The sequence below is a fragment of the Tripterygium wilfordii genome, chromosome 11, assembly GCF_013401445.1.
Source record: "Tripterygium wilfordii isolate XIE 37 chromosome 11, ASM1340144v1, whole genome shotgun sequence".
NCBI lineage: Eukaryota > Viridiplantae > Streptophyta > Magnoliopsida > Celastrales > Celastraceae > Tripterygium > Tripterygium wilfordii.
In genome coordinates, this window is record NC_052242.1 from 3,248,474 (window position 1) to 3,263,727 (window position 15,254).

The 15,254-nt window shown below is 35.0% G+C and overlaps 2 protein-coding genes and 1 long non-coding RNA gene across 3 annotated transcripts; 1 reads left to right on the top strand and 2 right to left on the bottom strand.

The window, feature by feature from the left end:
- Positions 1 to 1,624: 1,624 nt before the first annotated feature.
- On the bottom strand, positions 1,625 to 4,931 carry LOC120009745 (E2F transcription factor-like E2FF). Its single transcript, XM_038860443.1, has 11 exons — positions 4,675 to 4,931; positions 4,521 to 4,588; positions 4,231 to 4,283; positions 4,040 to 4,117; positions 3,882 to 3,935; positions 3,551 to 3,632; positions 3,287 to 3,354; positions 3,113 to 3,185; positions 2,956 to 3,017; positions 2,444 to 2,852; positions 1,625 to 1,945 (listed from the first exon to the last, which is right to left on the bottom strand). The coding sequence occupies exons 1-11, from the start codon at positions 4,761 to 4,763 to the stop codon at positions 1,848 to 1,850; spliced, it is 1,134 nt and encodes a 377-aa protein (XP_038716371.1). The 5' UTR covers positions 4,764 to 4,931; the 3' UTR covers positions 1,625 to 1,847.
- Positions 4,932 to 8,874: 3,943 nt separating this feature from the next.
- On the bottom strand, positions 8,875 to 9,525 carry LOC120009746. Its single transcript, XR_005470736.1, has 2 exons — positions 9,297 to 9,525; positions 8,875 to 9,216 (listed from the first exon to the last, which is right to left on the bottom strand). It is a non-coding gene; the product is annotated as an uncharacterized LOC120009746 (long non-coding RNA).
- Positions 9,526 to 9,784: 259 nt separating this feature from the next.
- LOC120009744 (cold-responsive protein kinase 1-like) lies at positions 9,785 to 12,893 on the top strand. Its single transcript, XM_038860442.1, has 8 exons — positions 9,785 to 10,494; positions 10,595 to 11,007; positions 11,120 to 11,242; positions 11,334 to 11,461; positions 11,587 to 11,800; positions 11,959 to 12,190; positions 12,292 to 12,442; positions 12,540 to 12,893. The coding sequence occupies exons 1-8, from the start codon at positions 10,124 to 10,126 to the stop codon at positions 12,849 to 12,851; spliced, it is 1,944 nt and encodes a 647-aa protein (XP_038716370.1). The 5' UTR covers positions 9,785 to 10,123; the 3' UTR covers positions 12,852 to 12,893.
- The last annotated feature ends 2,361 nt before the right edge of the window (positions 12,894 to 15,254 follow it).

Consider the following 15,254-nt stretch of genomic DNA (forward strand, 5'->3'; position numbering starts at 1 on the left):
TTTGTTGTGAATAATATAGAGGAATAATATGTTGTTGACCTCCATGTTGGGTGGGAAGAGAAATTGTATAAGTTTTGTTGATGTGGTTGTATTGAAAGATGTGTTTTGCTGATGTGGCTGTATTAGAATACATGTTTGACTTGACTTTTTGTGTAATAGAGGTGAGACCGGACCAACATTTTTGTTGGCCCAGCAAATAACAAACCATTGCATTTGCCCTAACTATTTGTGTTGTGATGAAAGTGCTCTCAAAGTTCATATTTTTACTTGGTCCAGCTTGAGTTTGGGTTTTAAGCGTAACTGAACACATCCATGCAATGGACATTCACTCTAGGGTGCGTTTGGTATGGGAGTAAGAATTTGAGGGTATAATTTGTTACCCATGTAAATGTTACAAGGGTAATAGTAATTATGGAGAATAATTGTTACCATTGTTTGGTAAAGAAGGGTAAAATTTACCCGAGCATTCATTACTCTTGTTTGTTACGGCTATACGTTACTGATGTAATAACATTACTTTTGTTTGTTATTATTGTAATGAACCAAACTAGAAAAAAGTAAGATCATTTTTTTTTTTTTTATTGTTACGACTATCATGTATCAAAATTTAAAAAATATAGATACATATGCATATATATACACACACACACACACACACACAAGCAGACACATTATATATAGATGTATATGTATATATATAAGTTTCTAGTGTGAAATTCTCCTTGTTAGAGCTTATTTTCAATTACCATGTGTGAGGAGTTTTTTGGGGATTTAATTAAGGGGGTAATAGGTTAGAATAAAACTTCCTATTACTTATATATATATATATATATATATATATATATATATATATATATATATATATATATATATATATAAGTTCTAGTGTGAAATTCTCCTTGTTGGAGCTTATTTTCAATTACCATGTGTGAGGAGTTTTTTGGGGATTTAATTAAGGGGGTAATAGGTTAGAGTAAAACCTCCTATTATTTTTTATTATCCAGGTCCCCCCACCAGTAAACTTTATGTATAAAAAATAAGCTCAATTACTAAAATTTATTACGCGAGTAAAAATTATACTGACATAACAAATACAAGTAAACTTAAAATTTAATTACCCTTGTAATCATTACACCCCATTACCCCTCTACCAAACGCACCATAAGGGATTAGGATCCCCTGACTTAAATTGAAAGCCCCTCTGATCTCTTCCTATTCAAATCCACCATTTTAATAATGACATCAGCTTTTTCAAATTTGAATAAAGGAAAAAAACAATCTGTAAAAGCTAAAACAGTTCGATTCTTATGAATGTGTGAAAGGGTTTAAATCCAGACCATAACGTTGCCTCATCCATATTACCTGATACCTATTACATAAACTTCAGATGCAATAACTAAGTAATCTAAAGCATAAACATGCTTTTGAACTAAAAAACCAGCCTATGTTACTCTCTTCTACAGATGCTTAAGACAATTTGGACTTGTCTATTGCTACAGTGCTAGAAGTTAAAGGGAAAAAGACATATGGTGTGACTTAGACTTAAAACAGAACTTTGATGGGTAATAAATCCTGCAGTTCCCTGATACGTCAAAAATGGCAGCAAATATATATGCTAAAACTCTGACTCCGTTGAAAAGAGGAGATTCAAATTTTAAACCAAGGAGAAAATCCATCACTAGTATGATGTATCAATTTATGAATGCAAGGAGGTTAATGGCTCTCTAGGTGGTAGCATCAAGGAAATGCATCCAACAAAAATTCCATACAATACATCTGTATAAGTCAGAAAGAAAACAGGGAAGAAGACGTTTACATTGGTTGAACAAGATCACTTGGTCTGTTGGTCATTTATCAGGATCTGTCTTTATCTGTTCTTTTCCAGCAATTTCAATGTGCCATGATTTCCATGCCTCCATATAATGGCCAAAAAGTTTACTCATAGCTGCCACACAATTGAGAAACTTTCTTTGGATTAGTAGCTCCAACATTTGGATGTGCAGCATATAATGTAGATGAGATGCAAGTGAAAGTGCTGTATAGACTTGACAAAGCATAGTGCATGCATAAAGATGGATCTCTATAGCCCATTTAACAATGAGAAAGCTAAGGAAACTCCACAAAGTGCGCACTGCTTGCTTGGTCAGGTCCAAGAATATGTAGCTAGTTGTTTGACTGCTCATTTATGCACTGATGTATTGTTCATGAAACTAACTATTGACATTGGAGATTTTTTACTGCAAAAACATGAATGGCTTATTTCCAATGAAGTCTGCAAATGGTTCTAGAAGATCATGTAATTATCAGAAGCCATTCCTTGCTTAGGAAAAAGCATAGTATGTCAAATTTACAAAAACTGTGGTAGTAACCTTGACAAAGAAATTCTGATGTGACCAACCATGCATAGACCAAAAAGAAAACTCTATACGAACTATGAAGGTACCTTGATTGCAATACCGAGGAGAGTGGGTAGAAGCCAAGGTCTCCCAGTCCTGAACGCGTCTCACAATTTTTTCTCCAGATTTACCTTCTCCAGGCCTACTGACTGGACTAAATGGGCCAAACACAAAATCCTTTGGGCCATGTTTTGATTGCGGCTCTGACTTTATCTTGATATGCTTGTTCTCACTATCATACTCTCTAATATGCCTTGGAGTATTCTCCACCAAACTTAATCTCCAAGCCATTAAAGAATCCTCCTTCCTTCTCTTTAAGTTGGAGTTTGTAATCTCAGTCCCAAATTCCCTCTTTTGTGTCTCCTTCAGATTCAAAGCACTCCCAGAGCCACAACTGGCTTTTCCTCTCCATCCCAACCACCTAATTGCTGGTTTCCTGCTGTCCGGATGATGGGTCTGCATATTAACCAAATCTATCTCCAATAAGAACAACAAGATATTTAACTTGATACTCTCTCTTTCTGCATAAAATATGGTTCAGGGAATGTATATATATTACCTTCTCAATTAGATTCATGGAAGCAAAAACATTAGTAATGTCATATAGTCGCCTAACTTTTGCTGCAGGTTGTATGATAGAAAAAGTGTCGTTCAGTGGTTAACAATATATATTCTTAAGAAAATTCAGCAGAAAGATAATGAGGGTTAGGTATTACTTCTCATAGCTGTTGAACCATAGCCATCACCAAGTAATGCCCTTGCAGCATTGTCAAGTGTAATCATGTCCACCTAATCAAAATAATACGTGCATGAGCAAAACAGGAGAGGGAAATAAAATGAGTAAATAGTTGTATAATCCATCGTGGAATTAATACAAGATGCACACTTACATCTGAACGAAGGAAAAGCTTCACAAAGTTTTGAGAGAGAAGCCACAATGATTTTTCTCTTTTGCTGTCTATACAAACAAACACAATTATTCAGTAAATCAAAATGCAAAATTCTACATATTAAGTCCAGTTTCTGCTTGTCAATTTATTCTGGGAGTGAGATTGATTTCATTTTAAAATTTAGAGAAGTATATGTCTATATGAATGGTTAGGTGAACTATTTGGTGAATTAAAATGTTAGAGCAAAGAACATAAGCTTATTACCAGTTTTAAAGACCGCTGAAGAATTCTTCTGCCCTTCATTTTTTGCACTGGAAGCACCTTCATTTTCATTGTCGCTTGAACCCTATAACACAACTCAGATAACTATAGCTGAAACCGAAAGGGCTGAATTATCTTGAAAATACCCTTTTCTTTTCATTGCATCAGAATTTTAGAAAGAAAAAAAGTCATTTCTTCTCCAGGACAGAATTGAAAAACTAAACTACCATTTGAATTTGAGTTCAAAATAAAGTGCAAGCCGTTTACATAAAAAAAAGTTAGACAGTTTAACTTCGTGTTTCTTAAGCCAAATGAGCATTGAATGTAAAAATACCTGTGAAGAGTTACAGCAACCTGAAGGTCCAAAATTCTCTCCCAAATCTTCTTCCTAAAACCGGGAAAAAAGATGCATATAAGAAGAAAGTGAGAAGCATTTCAATTAACACACTTAACTTGAAGAGAGAGAGAGAGAAGAACATTCATAATATACACCTTAAGATCCTTCAAGGCCAGAGGAATTGCTTCAAATCCCCTCCACGAGTATTGGTTCTTTTGTTTTCTAGCTACAACCTGAAAAACCCAACACCCAATCAGCTCTTGCTATTAAACTCTGTAGAGGGATAAAACACGAAACTTATAATTCAAATTTCAAACAAAATCACATATAGAACTACAGATCTTACTCCTACGCTCTCCAATATATTGACCACATCATATATCCGGCGGCGCTCCACTCCTGCAAAATCAAATAGGCGACTTACATAGAACCCTAAAAAAGAAATTGAACTCAGAAGTACAATCTTCGAACTGCATATTACACAATCTTCTTTGTCTAATTGCTTAATTGAGTTAGATGTAGTTCATTTTCAACATACTGAAACCAACACATGTACTTTTCTTCTCTTCAATGATCTCGAGACAAAAAAAAAACCAAAGAAAATATATATGAACGACAAAAGGATCAGATCCAGACCTAATCGGGTAGCAGCATCGTCGAGCCCAATTGATTGAACGCCATCACTGTTGTATAACCTCAAGAAACTTAAAAAAAAAAATCAACCAAATCCAAGTTAAATTAATAATAAATTAGATTCTCGTAAAATCGCACAAGAGAGGGAGAGATGTACTTGGAGCACAAGAGTCCCAGCGATTTTTCTTTGCGGGAGTAAAATTGTTTGTCGCTGGAATCGGATTCTCGAGAAACAAACGAGCACATTTTCTTGAACAGCTCTGAGAAAATCAAATCTGTTTCAATTTTTTTCAGAGAGGGACGGACCGTTGAGGGGTCAAGAGGGTGATTTTCTTCGGCGGCTTTTGGATATTCAAAAGTGGGCTCGGATCAGCACCGGAGTTTCAGCCTTCCAGGGTCGCGGGAATTCAAATTCAGATCTAGAAGCGCGGTTTTGTGTAAGAGTAATTGCAATGGGAACAATTTGTTGGGTCGGCAAAAATCAATACTGGGTTCCATCTCTATTACATAAAAAGTCATGTCAAACACGTATCTCAATACAATCACATCAACAAAACACATCTCACAAGATAGCCACATCAGCAAAACACAAATTCCTATACATTTTTTCTTTTCACCCAACATGAAGGTCAACAAATTCGCATGCCCTCCATGTTGTCCACAATAAAACTACACTAAAACACAATCTTCCAATACAATCACATCGGCAAAACACATCTCTTAATACAACCACATCAGCAAAATACAAAACTCAATACAACCACATCAACAAAACACAAAACCATATACATATTAATTATTAGTTGTCTTGTAACACGCTTTGTTGGGCCTAATGAGTACAAGGCCTATGGCCCAACATGCGTTTTTTAGGCCTATTGGCCTAATACTCATTTAACCATGAATGGATCAAGGTAAACTTTAGTAACACCGCTAAGTTTACTAAAAACACCCCAATTTTGGTTGACCACCCCTTGTAAAGATTAGTTGACGGGGTGTCTTTAATAAACTTAGGGGTGTGACTAAAGTTTACCATGGATTAATGGAATCACAATCAAAAGTAACCAATAGGTATCACGTCACCAGGCCACATTGGTTCCTCATCAATTGACCCGGGTCTCTCTTTTCGAAAATGATAATCTTAGAATTTGATATATCAGTTATTCTAGCAGCTGAGTTAGACGTATAGAATTCAAGAAAATTCATAACTCCACATGTCCCACATGATGCACATAAAATCATGTGTGTACAATTCAAGAGATGGGATAACTGAAATATCAACTGTTGGGATCCCGTGTCATAACTCATAACTATTATGTTTTTCATTTTATATGCCAAGCTTTTTTTTTACTAATAAAATGAAGGGATATAATCCAAAGTAAAATACAATCATCACACAACAAATTCCTAAACAAATAAATAGTAACATTATTACATATTATTATGTCATTATGTTGTTTTAATCTCTTTAAGTTTAATGTAAATAATTCCAAAAATAGTTTTATTGCATTAATTTTAGAGAGAATATTTGTTATCATGTTAATTTATTGCAATAAAGGTAATTACATAAAATAACATTTTCATTATATTAATAATAGAGAAATAAAAGGTTTTGTGATACTAAAATTGATTCTAATATGGAAAAAAAATGTTATTATATGAGCCTATACATATTATTAATCGTAGTACATTCATTCACACAAAAGTTAATGGAAATATTAATATAAATTAAAAGTTAATTCAAATCATAATAAAATATCACGTAACAATATTGAAAAAAGACAAATTTCGTAAAATTCGAAAACCACTTGACTCAGTATTAATATGAAGGAAATCTTTCATATCAGGAAATACTAAAATCATATATGGTCTCAATATAATTTTGAAGTTATTATTATTATTATTATTATACTAAAATCATATATGGTCTCAATATAAAAATTATCATCATTATTTGCAAGCCTTTTCAAAATTGATAATATATATATGCATATATACACACATACACAAAGTGAAGATATGAAACTAAATTTTGTAATTATCTATGATTCTTATCATGATTGGTAAACTGAAATTATGCTTACTTAATATAAAACTATTATTATTATCATTGTTATATCATTATTATTATTATTTTAGTCTTTTTAAAATTAATACGAGAAGAGTAATTGTCACATGGCAACGACAAATTAAACTTATACAAAATGTCACATGACGAATTGTAGAGCTCATACTAAAGTTTTGTTATATAGTGTATATATTTCACATTTTTGTGATGACCTAGATGATGGGAGGGGATTGGCCTTAGTGGTGCCAAGTTCCTAAAGACTTAAATAGAAATTCAAATTAAGGTTTAGGGATGGTTTGGTTCGTGGATTTGGAGATAAAAATGGAAGTAGATACTTAAGAAAGATAATTTCCTAACATCCTAATTTTTTATCAATGTTTGGATCACAGTGTAACACTATTTTTCGGCATCATTGGTTTCCTTAGTCATGTTTGGCTAGAGTAAAAAATTACAATAAAATAATGTTTAGATTACTGAAATACATTATTCTCATATATAATTTAAAATAATTATTTCACAATGTATGTGAGAGTTAAATTGAAAATAACACTTGAATTCGAATATTCAAACTAAAACTGTAAAAGAATATGTCGACTATAACTGTGGGATATTGTCGAAATGATGTGTTTTTAAAAAGGGTATTTATAGGTATTTAATTAAAAACAAGTGAGAATTCTCAATTTTTATGGATGATTCCTCTCTTTTTGGGAAAAAATGGTAATTCCTCATTTGGGAGAAATCCAGTTTTCAGGAATTCCACCAACTAAATATAGAAATCATTGACAAAATAAAAACTCTTGTTCCTGTAAAGCTCGTGAACCAAACGAATCCTTAAAAGGAAATTCAAATTCATGACCTTTATTTTTTCAAAAAGCTAATTCCTTGAGGGTTTTTTTTCCCATTTATGACCTTATTTTATTTTAAGACAAACAGTAATACGCCAAACACTACATATTCGATTTTCCCCCATTCATTCTTTATGATTAAATGAAGGGGATGATTAAATACACCTCAACATCAAATTAAAATATGGGAAAATTAAATATAAATCCTTCATGGGAGAGCTTTGTTCCGATAGGGACATTCTTAAAAATCTTATTTCATAAAGTCCATGTACTTTAAACTAATATTCTAAAAAGGACAAACTTTTATCCTAATTTTTTTAAATGACTAAAATAACCTCAGTTTAATTATTTAAAATTTAAAAATTAATCATGAAGTTTACATAAATTCCTCACACTTACGAAAACTCCTCTTTCACGACTATAGTTGCAGGGAATATTTTTCTTTCCAATTTTCTTCGTGAAATTGATTTTCTAATATGAATCTTGCATCAATTTTGAATTTCATAATGATTCACCTTGCAATCTTGTTGATTTTGGATATTCTCGGTGTTTGAATTTCTAGATCTGATCATACTCATCATGGGACTTGTAGTTTTCTTTCGATCTGTCATCAATCATTATTTTCGAAAGTTTATGTGGTGATTTTTCGTAATTTTTTTGGTTATGATTCCTGTTGCAAACTGTAGGTGATATGTTATCTGTTTCGATTAATTTGATATCTGTCATAATGTTATCTATCTTATTGAAATATTATATATCTTTAATAAAATGTTATCTGTCTTTAAAGAAATGTTATATGTTTGAAGTTCCAAAACATATAACATATAAGAACAGATCTGAAACAAATATATTATCTGCAGATTCAAATCCAATTTCAGAAGAAACAAATAAGAGTTCGAAAAAGCAATAAAACCTCAAAGGTGATGCGTCTTGGTCCGTGGAGTTGATTGGTGGTGTTGATGGTCATCGGAGTTGGTCGTATTGGCCGGATCTAGCTCTTTTTCAAATGATGACCGTGATTTCAAGAAGCTTTTTTGGGAATCAAGTGATAATCGATGGTTATTGATGATTGGACTTTGATCGAGCTGACCTAGAGCTTTATTTCGGTAGTTTGTTCATCGAAAACGATGACCGGACGGTCAATTTTCTGGTAGTCAACATGAAGGAAGAAGAAGATAGAAGAAGAGACAGAAAAAAAGAAGGAGGAAGAAGAATGACAGTACGCGTGTGACTCTAGATGGATTTTAAAGATATCTTTAGGGGTATTTTTGTCATCACAATATAAATGTATTTTTTTCTAATGTTTTTCTCACTTTGTCCTTCCTTGAATATATAACTATCATATTTTCCTTTCCCCTAATTTCCCCAAATATATGTCTTTATAAATACACTACACCAAATTTATTATTATAATCTTAACTCTTAGACTCTCTTTCAGTGGCCTATATGTGAAAAAACCAAGGAACAACTTCTTATCGTTAGTTTCCTTATTGATAAACAAAAGATGAGGACTACACCTTACTTAACTAACCACGCCACAATCTAAATAAACTTAAACAAAAAACATAACATTTTATGAGTACAGCAGCCATTGGGTCTTACCAACGTTGAGATTAAACAAACAAATACAAAAAAAAAAAAACAACTTGAGCAAAGCAGATCTAGCCATGTGAGTAATCCTTCAAACAAATTTGGAAGTAGATCTAGATCCATCGAAACCATGTCTATCGATAGCTTGAAATCAATCTATCTTTCAAATGGTAATCTAAGGGAGAATCTCACCATCTGTCTACATTATTGAAACAAATAATTAAAGAAAAATATTTAAAAAAATATTGGGATAGAGGAGGAGTCAATGAAAGAAAATACCTTCTCTTCCTCTCCAAACTTCAAAGAGGTAGAGACAGAGAGTAGTTTAGGAGAATCCTCCGACTCTGCTCAAGTAAAAGATTAATTATCCAATTGAAATAATCTCTCCACCCAACTCGACCGTGTTAAGTTAACGTGTGATATTTGACTTCACCCAAATCAACCAACAGTGAACAAGGTGGAGGAGTCGTCGTCGAAACCTTGAATTATTGCTCAGTCAAGTCAAGTGCCATCTCCTATCTGTCAATGCTGCATAATTACAACAACTACTTCCACACACTTGCACTTAAAAAGTCACAAACCATATACATGCACGCACATAGAACCAAAATACAACCTAATATCCCAAGTCAAAAACAATTCAATTTCCAAGAACTAGAATTAGAATTTATAAGGCTGCGGCTGCTGCTGCAGATAACACCTCAAGCTCTGATCTTGACATGTACTATTGAATCAGAATTAACTATGTACCTTCGCATTCCATTATTGACAATACTGGAAAGGAAAGAAGGTCCTATTGAACTGCCATGAATTCTATGTATTATATATATGGCATAAATGATGAACCATATGACGCAGGCAGGCATCTAACCATTTCTAAGTTGCCGTCCAATTAATTAATTTTCTTTTCAACGATTACTGAATGAATATGGATTCTCTGTATATTCGGTCACATCAATCCCAGATAATCTTGTACGCAATAACCGATTAAAATACAAATTAATCTCCTCCACGGTCAACCATCTTGTTCATCCTGTTCTGTTCTGTATTTATAATGGTTTTCTGGATATATATTTGTCCTTCAATTCTCAATTTGTATTCACAGAATGATCAGTCTTGTATCATTTTCCATATGGTGTGTGTTGTTGTTGGGAGTGGGATTGGGATGGGTGGTTTCAGACCCGCAAATCAATCTGTTGAACCAGGGTTGCAGTCAGTACAACGCGACGAGCTTTTCAGTCTTCAACAGAAACTTAAACGCCACTTTTGTGGACTTGAGAGCTCAACTCACCAGCAACAATTACTTTGCTACAGCCCAGCAAGCTGATGGCACGGACCCTGTCTACGCCATGGCTCAGTGCAGGAACTACTTGTCCAATTCTGACTGCATCGCATGCTTCGACTCTGCCGCTGCCAGAATTCGCAATTGCTCTGCTGCTAATGGTGCTCGTGTCATCTACGACGGATGCTTCCTCAGGTGTGTTTGTAAAAATGTCTCAGAGAATTTAGCATCAATTACTTTACTCATGAACAAGTTTGATTTTTTTTAAAAAATATGTGGCTTTCTATGATCAAAGGTATGAGAGCAACAACTTTTATAGTCAAGGGACACTGGAGGGGAATTTTGGGATATGTGGGAATCAAACAGCATCATCAGCTGCTGCAACTGGTTTTGAATCAAGTGGACAAGCACTCTTACAAGATCTTAAGGTTGCGACCCCAAGGATCAATGGGTTCTTTGCAGCAATTACAAAGGAAGTTGTTGTTGGAAATGGTGTTGGCCAAATAGTGTATGGTGTAGCACAATGTGCTGGAACAGTTGATCGACAGGGTTGCCAAGATTGCTTGGATGTGGCTTATAACAACATTGAGAAATGTCTTCCTTCTACAGAAGGGAGAGCGATCGATGCGGGATGTTTCTTGAGGTACTCTGAAGAAGCTTTCTTTGCTGATAATCAGACTACTAATATCTTGCCCTTCCTGAAAGAAGGTGAGTCCTCTTCTCTTCATAATTTGGGGATTGCTTGATGTATCTTGTGATTCTTGTAAGAGTTTTTCCATTTGAGTGCAAAGAATTCATTATTGGAGCTTTATTTATTCAGGAGGTTCAAGTAGAACAAGAGCAATCATTGGTGGAGTGGTTGGAGGAGTGAGTCTTCTTTTGATTATTATTGCATTACTTGTTTGGTTTAGACTAAGGAGAAAGCAGACAGCAACTACAAGAGGTAAGAAAAAGCCCAAATCTAATACTAGTTGCCTGATAATAGCAACATTTGTTTTCTGCTGTTATGCACTCAATTCTCTCCTCCTTAATAGGTAACATACTAGAGGCAACTGAATTGCAAGGCCCAGTGAATTACAGTTACAGGGATTTGAAAACTGCGACCAAAAATTTTAGTGAAGAAAATAAACTTGGAGAAGGAGGATTTGGAGATGTATACAAGGTGAAGTGATAATATAATTCTCCCCTGCCCTCACTTGTTATGGATTATAACAGCCTGAACTTTACAGTATTGCATGATTTGTTGGTTTGATGGCTAAATGGTTGTTTCCTGTTGTCACTAAATAGGGTATTCTCAAGAATGGGAAAATAGTGGCAGTCAAGAGACTAGCAATAAGTGCATCTCGCAGGGCGAAGGCAGATTTTGAGGGCGAAGTGAAGCTTATAAGTAATGTTCATCACCGGAATCTTATTCGACTTCTTGGATGCAGTAGCAATGGACCAGAGCTAATCCTTGTGTACGAATACATGCCGAACAGCAGCCTTGATAAATTCTTATTTGGTAACTATTCTCCATGCCAAGCCTGACCTTTGCGTTATGTCACTGGGGTTAATGTGCAATTCATTTTAATTTGATGCTTATTGCAAGATTGTCATTTCAACTAATATTGTTACCAAAGATGAATTCGCAATGCTAAGCATGTTGGCTTCTCTCTTAAGGCCAAGGGCGAGGATCACTGAATTGGAAACAACGGTTTGATATAATCATTGGAACAGCAAGGGGTCTCGCGTATCTTCACGAGGATTTCCACGTATGTATCATACATCGCGATATAAAATCAGCCAATATTCTCCTGGATGGTGATTTTCTACCCAAGATAGCAGATTTTGGCCTTGCAAGGCTTCTTCCTGGAGACCAGAGCCATCTGAGCACTAAATTTGCTGGAACACTGTATGTATATATGCTCTAAATCAATTGCCCTTGTACCCCAACTAATGTTCATAGTAGAGAAATTATGCATTTAGTTGATAAATAGAACTTGTATATATCAGGGGATATACAGCACCTGAATACGCAATCCATGGACAATTATCAGTGAAGGTTGATACATATAGTTTTGGCATTGTTGTCCTTGAAATCATAAGCGGCTTAAAGAGCAATGAAATGACACAAGATCCAGAAGCAGAATTCCTTCTCAAACTGGTAATCTCTCATCAATTATCGAAATTCTATCGGAACTTATGCTTGCTTCACATGACAATCAAGAAGCTGACTATCTGCTTATTTCATATTGTACTAGGCGTGGAGACTCTATGAAAGTGAGAGACACCTAGAATTGGTGGACGACAACTTGGATCCGAATGAATATAATGGTGAGGAAGTGAAGAAAATCATAGAACTTGCTCTGATGTGCACTCAGTCATCAGCCAGTTTAAGACCAACAATGTCTGAAGTTGTTGCTGTGCTCAAAAGCAAAGGGATTTGGGAGCATACACCTCCTACTAGGCCTACCTTAGCAGATTCTAATGAAAGGTTCCGCGATGACACAAACACATCTGGCTCATCTACGTCAAATGCCACCGCATCTATTAGTCATGTCTCAGCTCGCTGACTTGTTTCTTTCCCTTCTTTTCCTTCTCATTTTTGTCTTTAATCTGAAGAAGTTCAATTGTTTCGAATCTGGAAACCCTAATTTGAAATTCTCAAACAAGAAACATTGAATGTCGACATCAAAGACTATTGAGTTATCCTCAAAGACTATAGAATGCCAACGAATGGATGTCAAAAAAAATGAGAATGTTGCATAAGGTGGTGGCAGTTGACACTAGGAATGCGAGAACCGGGTCTGGTGTTTAAGCAACACTTTCCCAATTCCAGCAATGGCGAGTGAAGGTTTCAACACAAGAGAGAAGAAGATTAAGGGCCAAATGTCATGCACACCCTTGTGGTAGGGGTCATTTTTACATACACCCCTCGTTTTGAATTTATAAGAATTGAATTATGTGCTTTGATTTCGTGTCATCGCAAGTCCTTTCATCCTTTGACCATGTCATTTTCGATTTAGAAAAGGAAAAAAGCCAAAGACAAAACGGCATCATTTTTGACAATCTGTTATCCATAATTTGTCGAATCGGGTATTCGGATGAATTGTCGAGGTTTCCATGTTTTCCATATGAATAAGCTAGGGATTGTTCAAAGGTCTCAAAATGGCGTCGTTTCAAAGGTTTCAAAATTGGCATCGTTGGTCAATGACGATCAAAGGACGAGAGAGACGAGACTCTATCCATTTCAGATCTGAACCTTCAGTGGGGTACTGTTTTTGCACTTCAAATTCTTTTCTTCTCCATACTAGTTAACGTTCATTTTGGCAATTCACGCAATTGTTCTTATTCTTGTTTGTCGATTTTGAAGGGACACAATTTCAGCCTCTTTCTTTCAATACTCCAAGACCTCTGTTTCCATTGGCTGGGCAACCTATGATTCACCATCCCATCTCTGCTTGGAAAAGAGTGAGCTTTTTTTGCTTCCTATTGTTTTTGTGTAAACATAAAGAACATGACGCAGCACAAAGCAATCAAGGAAATACAAGGGTAAATCCTCAAGAACAATCTTGGAATCCACCAAGGAAAATTGATTGTAAACCGAAGAGTTTTATTAACTTCAATCAATAAACCATAACAATCGGCCAAAAGGCTTAAAAGTTCATTAGGAAAACCCTAATTTAAGTAAAAAGACCAATAAAGACCTTATCTAAAATAGAACAACTTAAAACGAAAGTTAACAAAATCAATAAAACTTTAACCACCTGTCAGTCTGTCTTAAACAAGGAATTTAAACATGAAAACAACCTCAACCAGGGAACCCGATATCGACATTGTGGGGGACGAAAATCAGTCTTCGGAAACATAGTATAATAGCGATTCTGAAGTCCAAGTCAAAAGCTATGGCTGTTTCTTCTCTGCAGCTCCATTACGCTTCCCCTTCTCAATTTGTTCTTTCTTCCAATCAAATTCTTCCTCAAATGCAATCACCACTCATTCTACGTCAGTCCCCTCCATTTCAAAAGAACTCGAGCCTGAGTTATCATCGGGATAGATGGGTTCATCCTCTTTGAAAGCAAACAAATTAGCAACATTAAAAGAATTTGAGATCCTCATAGACTTAGGCAGATCAATCACATAAGCATTGTCATTAATCCGCTTCAACACCTTGAAAGGGTCATACTTCCGAGGCTTGAACTTGGTGTATGTACCTACTGGAAAACGCTCCTTCCTAAGGAACACCATAACTGTATCCCCTTCACTAAACACCTTCATTCTACGATGCTTATCGGCTGCAGCTTTATATTTGGCATTCGTTATGTCCAGGCGCTTCCTTACCGCTTCGCGAATTGCCATCACATCTTCAGCCATCCCCTCTGCAGCAACACTGACTCCCAAACCTCTAGGTAGCATCACCAAATCCACCACATGATTAGGAACAACAGTATATACGACAACGAATGGAGATTTACCAGTGGCGCTATGAACTACACTATTATAAGCAAACTCCAATTGAGGTAGTGCAAAATCCCAATGTTTTGACTAGTTCACGACTAAGCCAACATAACTTGGAATCCACCAAAGAAGCTTTGAGAAAAGCCTCAAAATAATGTAAACTTATTTTATTTCAAAGATTCAATATTCCTTAGCCTGACGGCTTATAGCCCCATAAATACTAAATCTATAAAACTTAATAGATACGAAATTACCAAAAAGTATTAATAATAAAATTAGAAACATACTTCTAACAAGACAGGGAAATAATTAAACTAAAGCTCCTAATTATTATAAAACTAATAAACTTGTCCTACATCATAACAGATATATATATATGATTTGAATCTTTTGCTTATGTTTTTATTTATTTATTATTATTTGTAGATATTGAATTTGGCTCAAAATTTTCTGATTTGATTTTATGAGGATCACGAACTTGCATTATATGTCTCTTCTATCTCTAATGAGCTTAGAGT